The sequence below is a fragment of the Gadus chalcogrammus genome, chromosome 21 (assembly GCF_026213295.1).
Source record: "Gadus chalcogrammus isolate NIFS_2021 chromosome 21, NIFS_Gcha_1.0, whole genome shotgun sequence".
NCBI classification, from domain to species: Eukaryota; Metazoa; Chordata; class Actinopteri; order Gadiformes; family Gadidae; genus Gadus; species Gadus chalcogrammus.
The window spans coordinates 595,360-613,002 of record NC_079432.1 but is presented as its reverse complement, the minus strand read 5'-3'; the positions used below and the strand labels follow the sequence as shown (position 1 = coordinate 613,002).

The window sequence follows — 17,643 nt, the reverse complement described above, 5'->3', positions numbered from 1 at the left end:
ACTGTTATTATACTATTGAATATGAACGTTATTACACTATTCATGGCTGAGTACCAACATCAATAAAAACTGTTGATCCAAGGGGTTCCAAACTAAAGTCGACTTTTCAACTCTCTCTCGCAGAGGGAGGCGATGGGAAGTTGCGGCTACACGGCGGAGCTTAAGCCTTAACGTTGGTGCAGCGGGGCTTACATCACGGACCTGGCGGTGGTGTTGTAGTGGGGTTGCTAGGCTACGGAGCTAATCCCTCGCAGACCTCAGGTACTCAGCGGGGCTCGACTCCCAGCGCCCACGCGGAGCGGCGCATGCGCACGAGCGCCCGGAGAACAAAAGAGCCGGTGTGGTTTTGATGAGCAGCAGGTGGAGCAGACGCAGAGCCCCGCATAATGGCGCAGGCCGCCCTGACCTTTGGGGCTGGCGCCATTTAGAGGTCAAGTGGAGACGTTTTCGTTCCCGGTTCCGAAGGCGTACCCGGGTCTGACCGAGCCTTTACCCAGAGACCACGTCGACGGTTCTGGGGGATTACGGATGTTTAGTCCCACGGCCACGTTGATTTAGTGACAGACACAAACACTTTGTAAGGGAAAGCTAGCATGTCTAGACTTTGCCGACCACTCTGCTTTCCACTCCATGCACAGAAATGCTGCTGTTGGGGAGGACATCCTCTGTTTCACTGCCAAAGCTAGGCTGCAGGTGCTACCTACAAAGTACAATCTGGCATTATGGTATCCTGCCCACCACCATCCACACTGTATAATGCACTCTGGCCATCAACTTGTAGTTGCCCATGTTGTGAATGGCTGTACTATGTACAAAGGACTGTATATTGCACGCCATGACCGACTTGTCTAACTGATTTCCATGTTAAAGATGTATTTCTAGAAAATGTACAAACATTCACGTATCATGCCGGAATGGTTTAACAGCTCTGTTGATGTGTTTTGTTGCATCCCAAACCCCTGATGTTGTGTTTTTAAACAGAGACAGAAGGGAAGTGCTCCTACTTGAGATAGGCTGTGTTTGATCTGTACATGGAAATTGCTTTCAACGATAAAATCGTTAAGTACCAGCCCATTCTGGAATTACTAAGGGACCTAGGCCACCAATGCAAGCTAATAGTGTTTATTTTTGGCATCTTGGGGCATGTCCACAACCGTGTTTTCAGGGGGTTAAGGCAGCTGGGCTCTCCAGCAGAAAATCTAAACCTTTAGCTAAGTTATGCTCCCTATCAGCAGTGATAGGCAGTTGTTTGGATGTTTTTTGTACCCTTGAACAAAGACCTCATCTCATCTCTGAAATATTTGAACCTGTCTCTTGTAATGTGATTGGTGGATTCAAATAAAGAATTAAAATGTGTGTGTGTGTGTGTGTGTGTGTGTGTGTGTGTATGTGTGTGTGTGTGTGTGTGTGTGTGTGTGTGTGTGTGTGTGTGTGTGTGTGTGTGTGTGTGTGTGTATGTGTGTGTGTGTGTGTGTGTGTGTGTGTGTGTGTGTGTGTGTGTGTGTGTGTGCTGCTGATTCAGTGAAGTCATTAACTTTGAAGTGTCAAATATAATAAAAACAAGACCGCTTAGTGACTTATGAATGGGTGTGTATCCGTTCTGTAACGTGTAGGTCTAACTCTAGATCAGTTCTGTAACGTGTAGGTCTAACTCTAGATCAGTTCTGTAACGTGTAGGTCTAACTCTAGATCAGTTCTGTAACGTGTAGGTCTGTCTCTAGATCAGTTCTGTAACGTGTAGGTCTGACTCTAGATCAGTTCTGTAACGTGTAGGTCTGTCTCTAGATCAGTTCTGTAACGTGTAGGTCTGTCTCTAGATCAGTTCTGTAACGTGTAGGTCTGACTCTAGATCAGTTCTGTAACGTGTAGGTCTGACTCTAGATCAGTTCTCTAACGTGTAGGTCTGACTGGAGGGGCCAGCAGACCCCCCCCCCCCCCGGACTCAAGTGGGCCGTCTTCTGAAGCACTCACACAGCTGCTGGGCCTGGTGGTCTCCCCCACAGAAGGGGATTAGGTGTGGGAGAGAGGGGGAGGGGGAGAGAGAGAGGAGGGGGAGAGAGAGAGGAGGGGGAGAGAGAGAGAGGAGGGGGGAGAGAGAGGGAGGGGGAGGGAGAGAGAGAGAGGGGGGGAGTGGGAGGGAGAGAGAGGGAGGGAGAGAGGGGGGTGAGGAAGAGGAGAGAGAGAGAGAGAGAGAGAGAGAGAGAGAGAGAGAGAGAGAGAGAGGGGAGAGGGAGGAGGAGGTGGAGAGAGAGAAGGAGATGGGGGGAGGAAGAGGGAGATGGGGGGAGGGAAAGGCAGCGAGGAAGAGTAAGGGGTTTGAGAGGGGGGAGAGAGGGAGGGAGAAAGAGAGAGGGAGGAAGGGGGAATAAGGGAAGAGGGAGGGAGAGAGAGAAGGAGAGGGAGGGAGAGGGGGAGGGAAAGAGGCCGGAGGGTTAGATGACCCCAAAGGGGAGGGGGTTCAGTGATGGGGGCCTCACTACAGGTGGTGCCCGGGTTGAGTCATGGAACTTCACTAAGAGGAACCGAGCCGGGACTGGGACTGGGACTGGGACTGGGACCGGGACTGGGACTGGGACTGGGACTGGGACCGGGACAGGTACTGGGAATGGGATTTGCGACTGGGAGCAGAGATATAGGCCTATAAAAAAGAACTATCAGGCTAACGGAACAACAGAGGAGCTAAAAGGTTAATATTCATTACAGAGGAAGTTTCCGCCGTCCCAAATCGGCCTTCTCCCGGCAGGCATTTCGTTCCGCTCCGCGTTAAAGTCACGTGGGTCCAACTTCGTTAATAGTCTATTTAACTTCTATATCGCTATAAGCTTTAAAGTCATTTTAAATATTTTATATCCCTATATAGGCCTAACAAAAATAGTTTCTTAATAAATAACAATTATACGAACGGTGTTATAGTGGTTTTGGGTTTGTTTTTTAATTTAAACTCGGGGGAGGAATACGTTTTCTCCAGCCTCCATCACATCTAAACTCAGACGGGGCGGGTGGGGGGGGGGGGGGGAGGGCGGTGGGTGCTTGTGGGGGGCAGACCAGACCCGGTCCGTACTGGACCCGGTCGGACTGGACCCGGTCCGTACTGGACCCGGTCGGACAGGACCTGGTCGCGGTATCTGGACCACGTTCTGACGCGGCAGGGTGACGTCAAGCGGACCGTTTGGACTGAAGGTCTTCCTCCTCTTCATCCTCTGCTCGGGGTCTTCGTGTCTGAACGGCCCCTTCCTCATCCCTCACGAACTGTTAAACACGGGAGAGACTTGACTTTGGATTTTCTTTTTCACCTTTTGTTTATTTACATATATTTTGTAATTGACTCTTTATGTTTGACTTAATTATGGCCAAATATAAACGATATTTGAAGCCTCAGGATCACACTTTATATAGATAGAAACTATAAATAAGATAGCCTATATAGCCTACATACAAGATATAGAAGTAGATATAGCCTACTAGATATGAGATATCGTAATAGATATATTAAATATAAGCCCTATATATAATAAATATACTAGCCCTATATATAAGATATTGTTTGTGTTAAGATATAACTACAGATATAATACCTAGTTGTGTTAAGATAGTGTTTGTGTTAAGATATAGTAGTAAAATACTATAAATAGGCCTAGTATTAGATAGTGTGCGTGTTAAGATATAGTAGGCCTATAACACAACTATATATTACATATAGCCTAACTCGTCTTGGAGTGAAGTCATCTCGCGTAAAACAAAAACGACTTCGTGTTCCGGTAGCTGTGACCTTATAATAAGGATCATAATAATAGTAGGCCAAATTTGTATCATTGCTATTGATCATAATCCTATTTTTCAATAATAACTGAATTGTCCAAACTGAAGTTAAGTCATTTATTTGATTTAGGCTATAGCCTATCTTTATCAATCGGTCTGGTTCCGAATTATTTTTTTTGATTATGTTCAACGTTTACTGGAATAATTAACCTTTTTTTTTTTAAAACAGACAAAGCTTTTCTATCATAAAGTTAAATCCAATCCATAACGTTGACGGTTGGTTTAACGCCACAGTTCCGGAATGTGGATCCAGTCTGCAGCCTTCCTTTAGATCCGTACTCGTACCGGGCGACACCGACTCAGAACACCAATCTGAAGAAGACTCTCCGTTGACCGGTAAACCTTCCTTCACCTCCAGGCTCTGAGTCGCCAGGCCGGACTAGGTCTACCGAGACTTGGGGACGTGGCTCCTCAGACGGCGAGGGGCTAATCCTGCCGGGACTCGAACACAACGGTGAGCCAGGAGGGAACAGAAAGTCGAGGAGGGCTTCTTCTGTATTCCCGGTCTGAGGTTCCGGTGAGGAGGCGCGAGGCGCGTCTCTGTGTGTCCAGGAAATCCTACCTGAGCGCGCAGAGGTTCAAAGGTCGGGCTGTGAAAACATCCAGGAGACGGATCTGGACGGGTCCGTCTCACTCAGCAGGTGGTCTGTCTGGCACGAGGTCAGCCCTGGGAAGGGGGAGGTTTATTTTGTCAACCTGTAAAATCCCGCCACCTCCCCACGCGCCCCAAACCCGCACCTCAGATTAATAATCTAATGTTATCAGGGTTCAAAACTTCTATCAATATGTATGAAGGATAGTCAATCTACAGAAGCGTTTTTAAATAGTCTAAAGAGTTAGTATACAGTTCAAACAAGCTTGAATGATTTAATAAATCCGTTCAATCTAAATAATATAAAAGGCCCAATAATATGAATTATTAATGTAGCCTACTTTAACGAAATGAATGGTTATGGGAACCTTTAGATGAAAAAAATTGTGTGGAATGCTTCAACATTAAAAAAAGTACCAAATATTCAACACATGACTTTAAGGTAGACTATAATTAATCGTTTTAATTTGAAAAGTAATTGTTTAATGTAAAATGTATTTTCTGTAACTAACGCCTACCTGTTGGCATCAGGGCATCCGGTTAAAAAATAAGACTCGAGTGAATAATTATTTCTAAAAATATATGAAATTCTAGGCTATAAGTCCATCTTCTGGTCTCGTGACTCCCGTCTCTCGGGTCCGCGGCCTCGAGCCAGAGCGGGTCCGGTTCCGGGTCCCGCACGAGCAGCCGATATATCGGTTAAATAACGGCCTAGAGCGAGCCCGGCCCAGCGGGCCGACTGTCGGACTCAACCTACTCCCTTTAGTGCTTATTTAAAGTCACATACATAATATTTAAAGAATTACTTTCCCTATTTGTAACACAAATAACGAGGCGAGGAATGTTTTCAACTACGGTTAAGTTATCTAGAGTTATTTTAATTTATCTGGATTTAATCTGAAATATAAAGTTCGTTCCTTAATGCGTGGAAATAATTTAGACAAGTAAAAATAATCGGAATTATTTGGAATTTGTTATTTAAAGTCAATTAACAAAGGATAAAGGCCTTGAGTGTATGCATTTTGAAGAAGAGGTCAAATAATAAACTGTTGAAAGCCTATCCCGCGCCGGGGGCCTTACGTGGACCGTGCGGATCAAAGCCCGTTTAGGCCTATCAGATCAGAAGGTCTGGAGATACATAACATAATTTCTCAAAATGATCTCAACTCATCCGAGAACGAGGCGGTATTTCCAGAGCTCGAGCGGTAGGCCATGTTAGACTTGAAGAAAAAAAAATTCTCGAACCATTTTCTCAAATTACCCACTAATGTCAAACGCCATTGTTGGCTCGCGGTGCGTCGTGGCTCCTCCCCCTACGCGGTGGCGGTAAACCTGGCGCGCGGCTCCACTGAAGCCAAGATAAGGCGACTCGTCTCCTCCTCGAGGCGACCAATCGGGTGTCTCACGCGGGAACAAGTGCACTCGGATAGGCGTCTCGCGACTCGGCAGTATTGAGCAGATCACCGGCGGGCAAGGCATCACCGGCGCGCGCTCCGTCCGCCTCATCCCGCGGTGGTCTCATCCCGCACGGCCCCGTGCGCGTGGGAGGGGGGGGACTACACACCATGTCCCTGAGCCCGAGGTACTCCACTCCCTTCTCGGTGACTGACATCCTGAGTCCGCTCGAGGAGAGCTACAGGAAGTTCGGTGGCGGGATGGACAACGGCGGGAACCTGTGCCCCCCGCTGGGCGCGTACGGCCGCCAGACTCCGGGCTCGTGCCACCAGCAGCAACAGCAGCAGCAGCAGCACACGTACCACGTGGCCCACCACGGAGTGCCCCAGTTCTCCAGCGCCATGGGGGGCTACTGTAACGGCGCCATGGGGGGCATGGCGGGGGGCGAACTGCCGTCCTACCAAGACACGGTGAGGAGCGCCGGCCCCGCCAGCGCGTGGTACAGCAGCCCCGAGCCCCGGTACCCCACAAGTAAGTCTGCCCACCCCACACCCTCCGAGCTATAACCGTGAGGTGAGGGATGAAAGTTATTCTCCGTGTTGGCTGATAAGTTAGTTTGCATTATTATTATAGGCGTGCGTCTGGCCTCGTTGGCAGCGTTACGCACGGCCGGCCCGTCGCTTCTTCACGTTGATGTTGACGTTAATGTTTTGTTATTTTGGTCTCCTAGTCTCCCGGTTCATGGGCGCGAGCGGCGGGATGAGCTGCATGAGCGGCATGGGCGGCATGGGCCCGCTGGGCAGCATGATGGATGCGGGCTCCAAGGCGTCCATGGTGGCGCTGCACGCGACGCCCCGGCGGAAGCGGCGCGTGCTTTTCTCCCAGGCGCAGGTGTACGAGCTCGAGCGGCGCTTCAAGCAGCAGAAGTACCTGTCGGCGCCGGAGCGCGAGCACCTGGCCGCCCTGATCCACCTGACGCCCACCCAGGTGAAGATCTGGTTCCAGAACCACCGCTACAAGATGAAGCGGCAGGCCAAGGACAAAGTGGCGCAGGCGCATCTGCAGCAGCACGAGGCTGGCGGGGTCGGCGGGGTCCTCGCGCCAACCCAGCAGCAGCAGGAGCAGTCCTCCTCCACGTCATCTCCGAAGCGCGCGGTCGCCCCCAAGGAAAATATAAACAAGGAGCGCCTGAGCGAGGCCGGGTCGTCGGAGTCCGCGAGCCTCCACGGACACCTTAACCAGGACCTGGGGGAGGGTCTGGCGGGCCGGGGGGCGGCCCTCCTCCTCCACCACCACCTCCACCTGCACCACCAGACCCCGCAGGTGGGCCACCTGTCGCCCGACGACATGGAGGAGCTGTCCCCCAGCCCCCCGCTGGGCCTGCACGGCGGGCTGGGCCCGAGCGACGCGGCGCTCATGGACTACGGAAGCCCACCGGGGCTGGGATCCGGTCTGCTGTACGGAAGGACCTGGTGAAGCGCGGGACTCAAGAGACAACCCGCGACTCGTAAACGGCCTCCAGAGCAGTCTAGACTTCCACGTGTGAACCCGGTGAAGTGGGGCTCGAGGCGGCCCCGACGGATTAATTTAACGGTGAAGAACAGGAACATGTCCCGCGGGGTTTAGATGATGTTCCTCTGAGTAGGCTACGTCTCGTTCCAGAACGAAACCGCTCTATCATCCGGTGAATGTAAAAATGAACTGAGACGCAGGTGGAAGACCTTCGCTGAACAGCTTCAGGATTTATTCGTTCCCAGTGTCGCTCGTTCTAAACACCGAGGCCGGTTTCAGGTCAATGTGATGCATCAGTGTTTGATAACGAGGCCTTCTCCATGGACATGGTCTGGAGTAATATAGGTTAGGAAATACATTTGTTTTTAATGGTATAAATGATGGATGAATAAATGAATATCCGTGACTGACATGAAGTCAAATACCGCTGTCACCGGATCGTTTGTTACAGAGTGAATAAACGAGATTTTACCGTAATGCTCATTGCAGACTGAACACTTTGTACCCGTGAATTAACCGACTGGATGAAAGCAGATTTTCTTTTTTTAACCGTCAAGTTTTTGTCTAATGTTATCCTTAAATTAAGAAACGATCCTCGAAGACGTTCAGATTCGGCTTCGACCAATTATTAAATTAGTATTAGCCTAGGCTACTTTATACACTTATTTATTTTAAATAATTATTAAAACTGTTTTACAAGATACTGATGATTAAAATGTTATTTAAAGTGTAGATCGTGTTTAATAACGTTAGATGATAAGGACGTTATTAAAGGAGTAGATCATCTTTAATAACGCGATATTAAAGGAGTAGATCATCTTTAATAACGCGATATTAAAGGAGTAGATCGTCTTTAATAACGCGATATTAAAGGAGCAGATGATGTTTAATAATGGAGGACACAGCGGCGGCATTCGAACACCACGTGCTCTTTTATTACACAACAGACACGCGGCAGTTTGGAGAATCTCTCAAAGTAAAGTAGTCACGTGACACCCCACAGGTCAAATTTAAAATCCATTTCATGAGACGTTTAGGACTATACAAAATAAAAATTAAAAAAAGGCAAAAAAAAAAAAAAGACATTAAGACAATTATCAAAAGATCGCGCGCAGTAGTCCGTAAACGGACACGGTTCCGGTTCTATCCAAGTTTGGGTTCCATCTCAGTTCCGGTTCGGCCTCAGTTCCGGTTATACCTCCTGGGCTCCGGGGGCGGAGGGTAGCTCCGTGGCGCGTTGTAGCCCTGGAAATACAGTCACAATTAAATGAATTACCGGGAAAACGTCAAAATAAATGATAGGCGTACTCAAACTAAAATAAATTATAGAAGTACAATCATAATAAAATAAATTACAGAAAGACATTCACGATTAAATTAATAAACAATCAAGTCGATCCACATTCATTAGTCCTCTGATCAAGAAAGCGTTGGTCAGGCCCATTAAGATGTTCCGATTAAATGTCGATAAATGGTAAATTACATATGTGGTCAGTCTGAGGTTAACAGACTAAATATCATCCACACTTAAAAGCAATTTCATACTAATTAAAATTAAAAACGAAATAAATATAGTGCATATGAAAATAACGGTCTCTCAAATTTCCAGAGCCCTATATATTATAAATGATAAATGTAATTTTAATTATAAAGATAAAGCAGGTTAAATTGTTGGCTATAAATCCACCAATAGCGTTACATCATAGATGGTGTTAGATTTAACAAGTCAATTCAAATAGGATAAATCAAGTGAAATTAAATCCAAATCATTGAAAATATATATTCAAGAATAAACTATGTACTTTTAAATAAATATTTAGGAAAATATCCAATAAAAACGGTGTTTCGGCCTTCAAAAGCTCCTGAAAAATAAGTTTTATCTATAAGTGTTTAGAGCCTGTCATTAGTTCAGCTCATTAGTTTTATTTATTCTGACTTTATTCAGCCATTAAGTCCTACTGAGAGAGTTTGAGACCTTAAACTAAAAATAAAATCAATAAAAACAACCTTCAAAAAAGGTCCTTAAAATCATAAAGAAAAAGATAACGACTTGTGGTGTAGTTGTTAAATATCACCACCTAGGGAATATCCACTTTGTTAATAACAAATGAGATTCAATACAATTATGGGGACAATGAATCCTATTCCCAGAGGTCAATAATGCGGCCTTGGCTGTGAATATGAAACAAAGCTACGGTCTTTTAAAGCTTTAATCCATCAGCAGTCCAAACCGTGGATCTCCGAAAACAGATTGTTCAGCTAAAATGAAGAGTATATAAAACATTTGTTTGTTTCCCAAATTCCTCATCTGCACACGCGCAACATATAACAGTAACACAAGTTATTGCCACAATTACCCATCGATAAAATACAAAAACAACATTAAGTCCCCCTCTGATTTAAGAGTTTAAAACACTGTGGTCAAACTCTGCGTTTAACTGAAGTAAACTGAGGAGAATGCTCATCAACTTTGTCCCCGGGAAAAAATGACCCCAACAGGAGGGCCCTCAAACGTGTGTGCGTCCGTGTGAATGCGAATGCATGTCTGTATATGTGCGTGTGTCGGTGTGCGTGTGTCTGTATATATGTGTGTGTCTGTGTATGTGTGTGTCTGTGTATGTGCGTGCGTTCCTATCTGTATGCTTGCGTGCGCGACTGCATTTCTTACATCAGATGTCTGCGGTCAGCATCGTTTCACACGTGGCTTCGACTCACAGCTGCGGGTCGTGTGAGGGCCATGGTAGCTATACAGGGTGCTTGTTTATCAGCCCGGGCTGGGCCTGCGGGGCGGCGCTTGGGGGTTACCTGCTGCTGCTGCGGCTGCTGCTGCTGCTGCCCCCCCCGGGGGTTGCGGTAGTCGTCGGTGCGCTGGCTGTGGTGCTGGTTGTAGGACCCCATCGCCCCACGGTTCATCGTCTGCTGGAAGCTGGACCTCTGGTCCTGCACCGCCTGGTTCCAGCTGTTGCGTCCGCCCCGGTCCTGGTACCCCCCTCCTCCTCCTCCTCCTCCTCCTCCTTGGCCGTAGCTGGATTGACTGCAGCAGAACATCAACATCATCATCTCTATGTTTACATTTAGCAGACGCTTTTATTCTAAGCGAAGAAAACACTTTTTTTTATTATTTTTTTAAGATGACCGTAAAAAGGATCAAACCTTCAGAAGTAGAGCGAGTTAGAAGGGGGAGGGAGTGTTCAGGCTGATTACACAACGGAGGCCTCAGAGGATCTGAAGCAGGGGTTGCAGGGAGGGTGAGTCCACATGAACAACTCCAAACGGGGAGGAGAGACTCCTCCGACTGACCACGTCTGGTGGCTCAGACAACACGCTCAAATCTCCACAACACTTTAACTAGAAGCTCCGGGGCTATCTGAACCTCATCACTGAATCCTCCAGATTTAGTTTAACCATTTCTATCAAACTTTTAAACACTTAAAGAATAAATGCAAGACTCTTTGCCTTGCCCATTAACACAGGGACAGGAAGTAGGTCTGAAGAGTTGGACTCAGGGGGGGGGGCATTAGCATTATGTGGGCTAATGTTAGCATAGCTTTCAAAGCAGAGGTTCTGCACGGGGAAGGCCATTTCCATGCATACAATAGTCCAGGAATAACCGGAGCTAATGAACAGGTCAACCAAAGTTTTATAAGAGTCGTATGAAAACATAGAAGAGTCGTATGAAAACATAGCATCCCTTAAGTGAAAGCTTGATGACATCATCTTTGCCCCCGCCCCCATGGGGAACGGGACCATGGTGTGTACCAGGGCAACGATGCTTATGGGGAAACACTGAAGCACTGAGCAAAACCTCCCCAGAGACCACCGCCAACCACGTGTGTGTGGCAGTGGTCGAACCCGGCCCGCGTGGCGCGTCCCGATTGGCCGCTTCTCGCTATGCTGCCGCCATCGACGCTCAAAACCTCCAAACATCAGAAACTTAAGAAAAGTCCCGTCTTACTGGCGGCGCCGACATAAAGCAGACATCAGCGGACCCATCCCTCATTAGGGAACCATGTCACATCCTGGCCGGCCGACAGACTTAAACCCCCCCCCCCCCCCCAACCCGCTGGAATCCCTAATCCTGCTCTCCAACCAGCTACCTCTGCATCTCATTTGGCCAGAAAGAAACTGTTCCTTCTCCGCTAATAACTAGTGACCCTGGGGTGACACGGACACAATGGGCCGGGAGACTTGAACCAGGCCAACATTACCACCGGGCGCTGGGGGAGATCACCGAGGAGGGGGGGGGGGGGGGACCAGAGACGGAGCCTCGACGACGACGGCGTTAGAGACGCCTCATTAAGTTGCACAAACCTCCTTGAGAAAGAAATGTGGGGGTTTGCTCCTCGTCTTAAATAGGACCTCCGCCCCCCCCCCGAAAACCACGACAGAGACGCAGAAGCCCTTGAGCACCGTGGGGGCGTCTGTTTGAAGGTTCAGGAGGAGCTGTAGAGGATGGAGAACCTGCAGCGCCGACCGGGTACAGGACGGATCGACAGCGTGCTGAGAATAACCCCGTCAGGGTTTGGGGACAGGGGGGACCAGCTCTGTTTATATTTTAGTCGTTTCATTCATGCTGCAGAACAGAGACAAACCACTTCAAGTGTCCCATAACTTTGTTAAAAGCTCCCACCATTCAACAGCGTTTAGGGGACTGTCTGGAGAACTAGTGGAGGGAGTGGAGGTCCTGGAGACCGTCACGCTGGTCCAGCAGCAGGGTGGCCTGCTGAGACCCTCCTGAGACCCTCCTGATCCACGCTCTGCTGTCCCTCTGGCCTCCGGGCCGTGGTCAGCCTGACTGCCCTTCCCAGAAGCAGAACTTTGCACGGACCATTCCAAACGAGAGATAGGATGGATCTCAGGGTACGGGGAAGGGACCAGCTAGAGGTTCAGGTAGGGGCCCAGTTAGGGGTCTGGCTAAAGGTTCAGGTGGGGGCCCAGTTAGGGGTCTGGCTAAAGGTTCAGGTGGGGGTCTGTGAGGGTCAGGGACCAGGTGAGGACTCACCTTGGGTACTGGTTCATGCGAGGAGGCGCTCCCAGAAGACTCTGCTCTCGGTTTTCTGAGCGGGACAAAAAAAGGAAGAAACACATTTCAACACAAGTGTTGAAAATTGACTTAAACACCTCCTTAACCTCCCTCCCCTTCCCGACAGTGGAAAACATCCACCCAAACACTGCGCGCTCGCGTTAACATTCATGATTCCAAATACACCTTTTCTTTGGTCACCACCTTAAAAAAGGCCGGGCCTCTCTTCTGAAGGATTCACCTCCGCCTTTATCTCCGGTTCCTTCAGCGGCGCCACAGAGCCGAGCGTGGAACCCGGGCGACTCATTAACCCAAATGGTATCAGCCCTAACCCCCGTTATCCAAACCACCCATTTCCATTTCGCTTTTCAGCGATTCACGGCAAAAAATTATTTGCGATGATAGAAATGAAGACTTTCAAATACGGTGAGGGGGAGGGGAGGAGGGGAGGAGGAGAGACGAGGGGGGAGGAGGACAGAACGCCACATTTGCATTTCCTGTTCAGGAAAATGAAATAAGCATTCAGCTCGCGGCATTGTCGCGGCCTCAAGTACCCCGGGCTCTGTGGCGGCAGCCTCTTCACACACACTTAAAGAAACCCCCCCAGCGAGAGCTTTCTCCTAGAGCCACTGTTGCCAAGGCGATGACCAGCTGCGGGGGGCCTGAGACTTGATTGTTTATCGGGGCAGAACCGGGCAAGTGGGTCAACACATGAAGGAGCAGAGCGAGAGAGGGAAAATAACCACAATAAACTGGAGACGGTTGGAGAAAAGGTGACCATGTCAAACCAGGATGGGGGATGAGGCATGGGGGGGGGGGGGGGGTTGCTGTGGCGACCCCGGTATGCCGTCAGCCTCCTCGGCGCGGCGGGTAGTTCCAGTGTAGCGCCCGCGCTACACTGTAACAGGAGCGCCGCGCTGCCGACCGGAGACGGCGGGGTCACGAGCGCTGCTGCTGCCGTCGCCACAGTATCTTCCCCGACCCCTCGTTCACTTTAATGTTTGATTATCTGGGGCGCAAACAACTGTGGAGTGGACCACCCACTGGGCTTCCAATTATATCTGCAGACGGTTTCCAGCGACGCCGACTCAAAGGGATGAGGGGGGGGGGGAGGGGGGACACCACAATTAGACAGCTGTCAATCCGCCTAATTAAGAATCATGCAAGCATCTATAGACGTCCAGTGTAGAGACAGACGGGGGCGTCAACAAAGGCTTACGCCTCTAAGACCCAAACCACACGGCCACAGTGTATTAACGCCGGGATTACGACAGCTTTCAGCCGCTAAACGACTCGCTCCCCGCCTCTGCAATTAGTTAGGCCCCCGGAACGCAACTCGATTCTCGTTTGGTCGACTTCCAGGCCTTAGCCGGGGCCAAGCACAAAGAATCACCGCGTCATGTCCATCAAACACAAGGTTCTGAACCAGTGCTCCCAGTTTTATCCGTGGTCCTATGATGAGGATCACGGTGCAAGTATACCACTCAGTTATAACAAGACTCATCTGTTAAAACCAGAGCCTGACCCATTCTGGATTTAGGGGCCGATGCCAATACTGATATTAGGGAGTAAAAATCAACCAATATATATATAAATATACAGTCTAGGGGGGGTGCACATCCTTGAGGTTTGCTGCCTACCCCGCAGCAATAGATGGGGCCACATCAACATAACATTAGAATGAGGCGCTAAACGAACCAATTACCTGTGTGGTGAGGAGCCACTAGCCTTCACACAGATCATGAATGATGCAAAACTTCAAGTGTTTATGTGGCTGTGCTCAGTAAAGAGATTGAACCACCAAAGTAGAGGAAATATAAAGAGGGAACTGCATCTATAATTTAACACCATTTGCAAGGTTCGTATTGGCGCATTTCGTCAAACATATCCTTCGACACCGGCTATCTGTGATAACCGAATATATCGTCAATAAAAATCAATAAAAATGACCCCGCCACTTCTGCTACGACAGAAAACGTACGAGACACGTTCTAACAGACAATGAGGCGGCCATCCATGTAGAACAGGCCCGTGTGGACGGGGAGGGACCTGCTCCACCGCCACAGGGCGGCCCGGTCTGCCCGTCGCGATCGGAGGCCGACGTCACGGTAACAGTGCCTCTGCAGAACGTGGCTGGTGGTGGTCACGGTCGTCAGGGCGACGCGTGGCTAAAAGCAACCCCCCCCCCCCCCCGGTTCGGACGGAGTATCAGGGGTGGGGATCAAGACAGTAATGGCCGGCAGCAGAGGCAGCGCGGCGGGTTATTACCCAGCACCCGGGGGGGGCTGGACGGGGGGGGACAAAGGCAGCCAGCCGGTCCAGCGGCCGCGTGTTGACACATCACCGTGGGGGGGGGGCGCTCCACCAAAGGGGGAAGTTAACTTCGACGTCGACCCTCTTCAGAGTGCATCACACGGCCAATCAACAGCGTCCTCCCACCGGCTCTCATCAGAGGGGAGGGGGGGGCTGCGGTGTCTCTCTGGCTGGACAGAGAGACACCCACTTCACACTCTCATTATCAGCCTCCCACCGGGCTAATCAGCCCAGTGGGAGAGAGGTGTGTGTGTGTGTGTGTGTGTGTGTGTGTGTGTGTGTGTGTGTGTGTGTGTGTGTGTGTGTGTGTGTGTGTGTGTGTGTCACAAAGGCCAGGCCGCGGAGCCACAATGCTGCTGTGCCAGCCCGGGATTGGACCACAGAAAGGGGGATCCCGGACAAAGGCCCGAGTCCGTCCCCCTGGGGCAGATAAGACCCACTTGTCTGTTAATCACATTCCGAGGGGTCGCCCCGATATTTGGGGGGGAGGGGGGGGGGGGGGGGGGGGGGGGGGGGGGGGGGGGGGGGGGGGGGGGGGGGGGCGCGCCGTTACAATACTTTGAATTTGGAACGTCATGGAGGTCTGCCCCAGATTCCTCTGCGGGGGCAGAATTCTAAACTTTAAAATGGAAACAGGAGTCCAAACTGGAAACGGTCGACTGCAATCCCAGTCTCCACTGGAATAAGAGACCAGTATGGAGTCAGTCGACTGGAACTGATCAGCGCCACCAGGGGAACGTGCACCGAGACAGCCATCCAATCCCAGAACAGTTACCAGGGGACCACACCATGATGGGAGATGAACCACGGAGGAACGCCCCCACAGGGTAGAACCAGACCAGGAACCACAGGGTAGAACCAGACCAGTGAACCACAGGGTAGAACCAGACCAGTGAACCACAGGGTAGAACCAGACCAGTGAACCACAGGTTAGAACCAGACGGGAGGGATTAGAAGTTTCTATATTTAAACATTCAGTAATTAAGTCATTAAAGAGCAGGTAGGGGTTAGACAGTACAGAGACAGGTCATTGAGGAGCAGGTAGGGGTTAGACAGTACAGAGACGGTCATTAGGAGGGGGTAGGGGTTAGACAGTACAGAGACGGGTCATTAAGGAGCAGGTAGGGGTTAGACAGTACAGAGACAGGTCATTAAGGAGCAGGTAGGGGTTAGACAGTATAGAGACGGTCATTAGGAGGGGGTAGGGGTTAGACAGTACAGAGACGGTCATTAGGAGGGGGTAGGGGTTAGACAGTACAGAGACAGGTCATAAAGGAGCAGGTAGGGGTTAGACAGTACAGAGACAGGTCATAAAGGAGCAGGTAGGGGTTAGACAGTACAGAGACAGGTCATAAAGGAGCAGGTAGGGGTTAGACAGTACAGAGACAGGTCATTAGGAGGGGGTAGGGGTTAGACAGTACAGAGACAGGTCACTAAGGAGGGGGTAGGGGTTAGACAGTACAGAGACAGGTCATTAAGGAGCAGGTAGGGGTTAGACAGTACAGAGACAGGTCATTAAGGAGCAGGTAGGGGTTAGACAGTATAGAGACGGTCATTAGGAGGGGGTAGGGGTTAGACAGTACAGAGACGGTCATTAGGAGGGGGTAGGGGTTAGACAGTACAGAGACAGGTCATAAAGGAGCAGGTAGGGGTTAGACAGTACAGAGACAGGTCATAAAGGAGCAGGTAGGGGTTAGACAGTACAGAGACAGGTCATTAGGAGGGGGTAGGGGTTAGACAGTACAGAGACAGGTCACTAAGGAGCAGGTAGGGGTTAGACAGTACAGAGACAGGTCATTAGGAGGGGGTAGGGGTTAGACAGTACAGTGACAGGTCATTAAGGAGCAGGTAGGGGTTAGACAGTACTGAGACGGGTCATTAGGAGGGGGGGTCTCACGGTGGTAGGAGGGCTGGCTGCCTCCCCTGTAGGGCTGGGAGCGGTACTTGTCCTGGTAGTTGCCCGGGGGGGGGGCGTTGCTGTACTGACCTCCATGAGAGCGGCCCATGGTGTGTCTGCAGGAGGACCAAAAACACGTCGAGTTACAACACAAATACTCACCCAACACTTTTCTATAAACTACCAGACTATAAAAACCAGACAGCTTCCTAGCGCGGCCCAGCAGATGGTACGGTCCACCTGGCTCTGCTTTCACACGTGTGGGTGGACCTTCCCATCTGAGGTCACTATAGGGGACATTAGTGCGTAATGGATAATCCCACCTGGTGGTGAATCAATAAGGGGTCCTTTAAACGTTGCATTGGTTTACATTCAGATTGTCTTCGTTTAATTAAAGACAGGATGTTGATGGGGGTCAAGTTAATCGTTGCATGAACGATAAGGAGGTAATCGTCAGATTAAATGATGTTAGATGATTGAACTCCAGGCTTCCACAAATAAGTTAATCGGAAATAGTCAACATTTGACAAAACTAAAGTAAACAATCTTAACCTAAAATATGTATATTTAGTCAGAAGAAAGAAACAATATATCGCCGACAGTAGAGTAAGGATGTTCATGGAACAAAGGCCCAAGCACTAACCTTCGCTATGTTAACCCCTTTCTCGTATACAGCAAAGATAGCTAGGATAAGATGCTATACAATAATTACCCAGCACTATTTTTAGTACCATTTTTAAGTGCCAGGACGTCCAACATACAATAAGTAAGTACATTGAGTGCCATGACGTACATCAAGCGTTAGTGCCTGAATGACTACGGTTGAGGTCTGTCTGTACATTTATACGGTGATCCTCGTCAGAAGCGTTCTTTTTCTGCAGGTGCGCGTTACACCTGCAGAACCGCCCCTCAGGCAACTAACGGATGAATTAGCGGATTAAAGACTCCCTTAACGAGGGGAACAAACGGAACACATTATTCTTGTACTTTTCCTTCAAACCCCGTGCATAATTGATTGTTTAACGCGCGTTGGTCTGAGCCAGATGTTCAATTATTCTGCTTCCTTGATGATAATATCAACGTCTGCACGAC

General features: G+C 49.6%; 2 protein-coding genes across 3 annotated transcripts in view; one reads left to right on the top strand and one right to left on the bottom strand.

The window, feature by feature from the left end:
• The first annotated feature begins 5,976 nt into the window (after positions 1-5,976).
• nkx2.4b (NK2 homeobox 4b) lies at positions 5,977-7,282 on the top strand. The gene is made up of 2 exons (XM_056581815.1): positions 5,977-6,337; positions 6,537-7,282. Exons 1-2 carry the CDS (start codon positions 5,977-5,979, stop codon positions 7,280-7,282), a joined length of 1,107 nt encoding a protein of 368 aa, XP_056437790.1.
• Positions 7,283-8,204: 922 nt separating this feature from the next.
• xrn2 (5'-3' exoribonuclease 2) overlaps positions 8,205-17,643 on the bottom strand; it is a 28,978-nt gene continuing 19,539 nt past the window's right edge. For both annotated transcript variants that reach the window (XM_056580592.1, XM_056580594.1), the window contains 4 exons: positions 16,552-16,667; positions 12,321-12,375; positions 10,124-10,352; positions 8,205-8,563 (listed from right to left, as the gene is read on the bottom strand). In XM_056580592.1, coding sequence (XP_056436567.1) covers positions 8,501-8,563; positions 10,124-10,352; positions 12,321-12,375; positions 16,552-16,667 — 463 coding nt within the window. In that variant the 3' untranslated portion in view covers positions 8,205-8,500. The remainder of the gene's footprint in view (positions 8,564-10,123; positions 10,353-12,320; positions 12,376-16,551; positions 16,668-17,643) is intronic.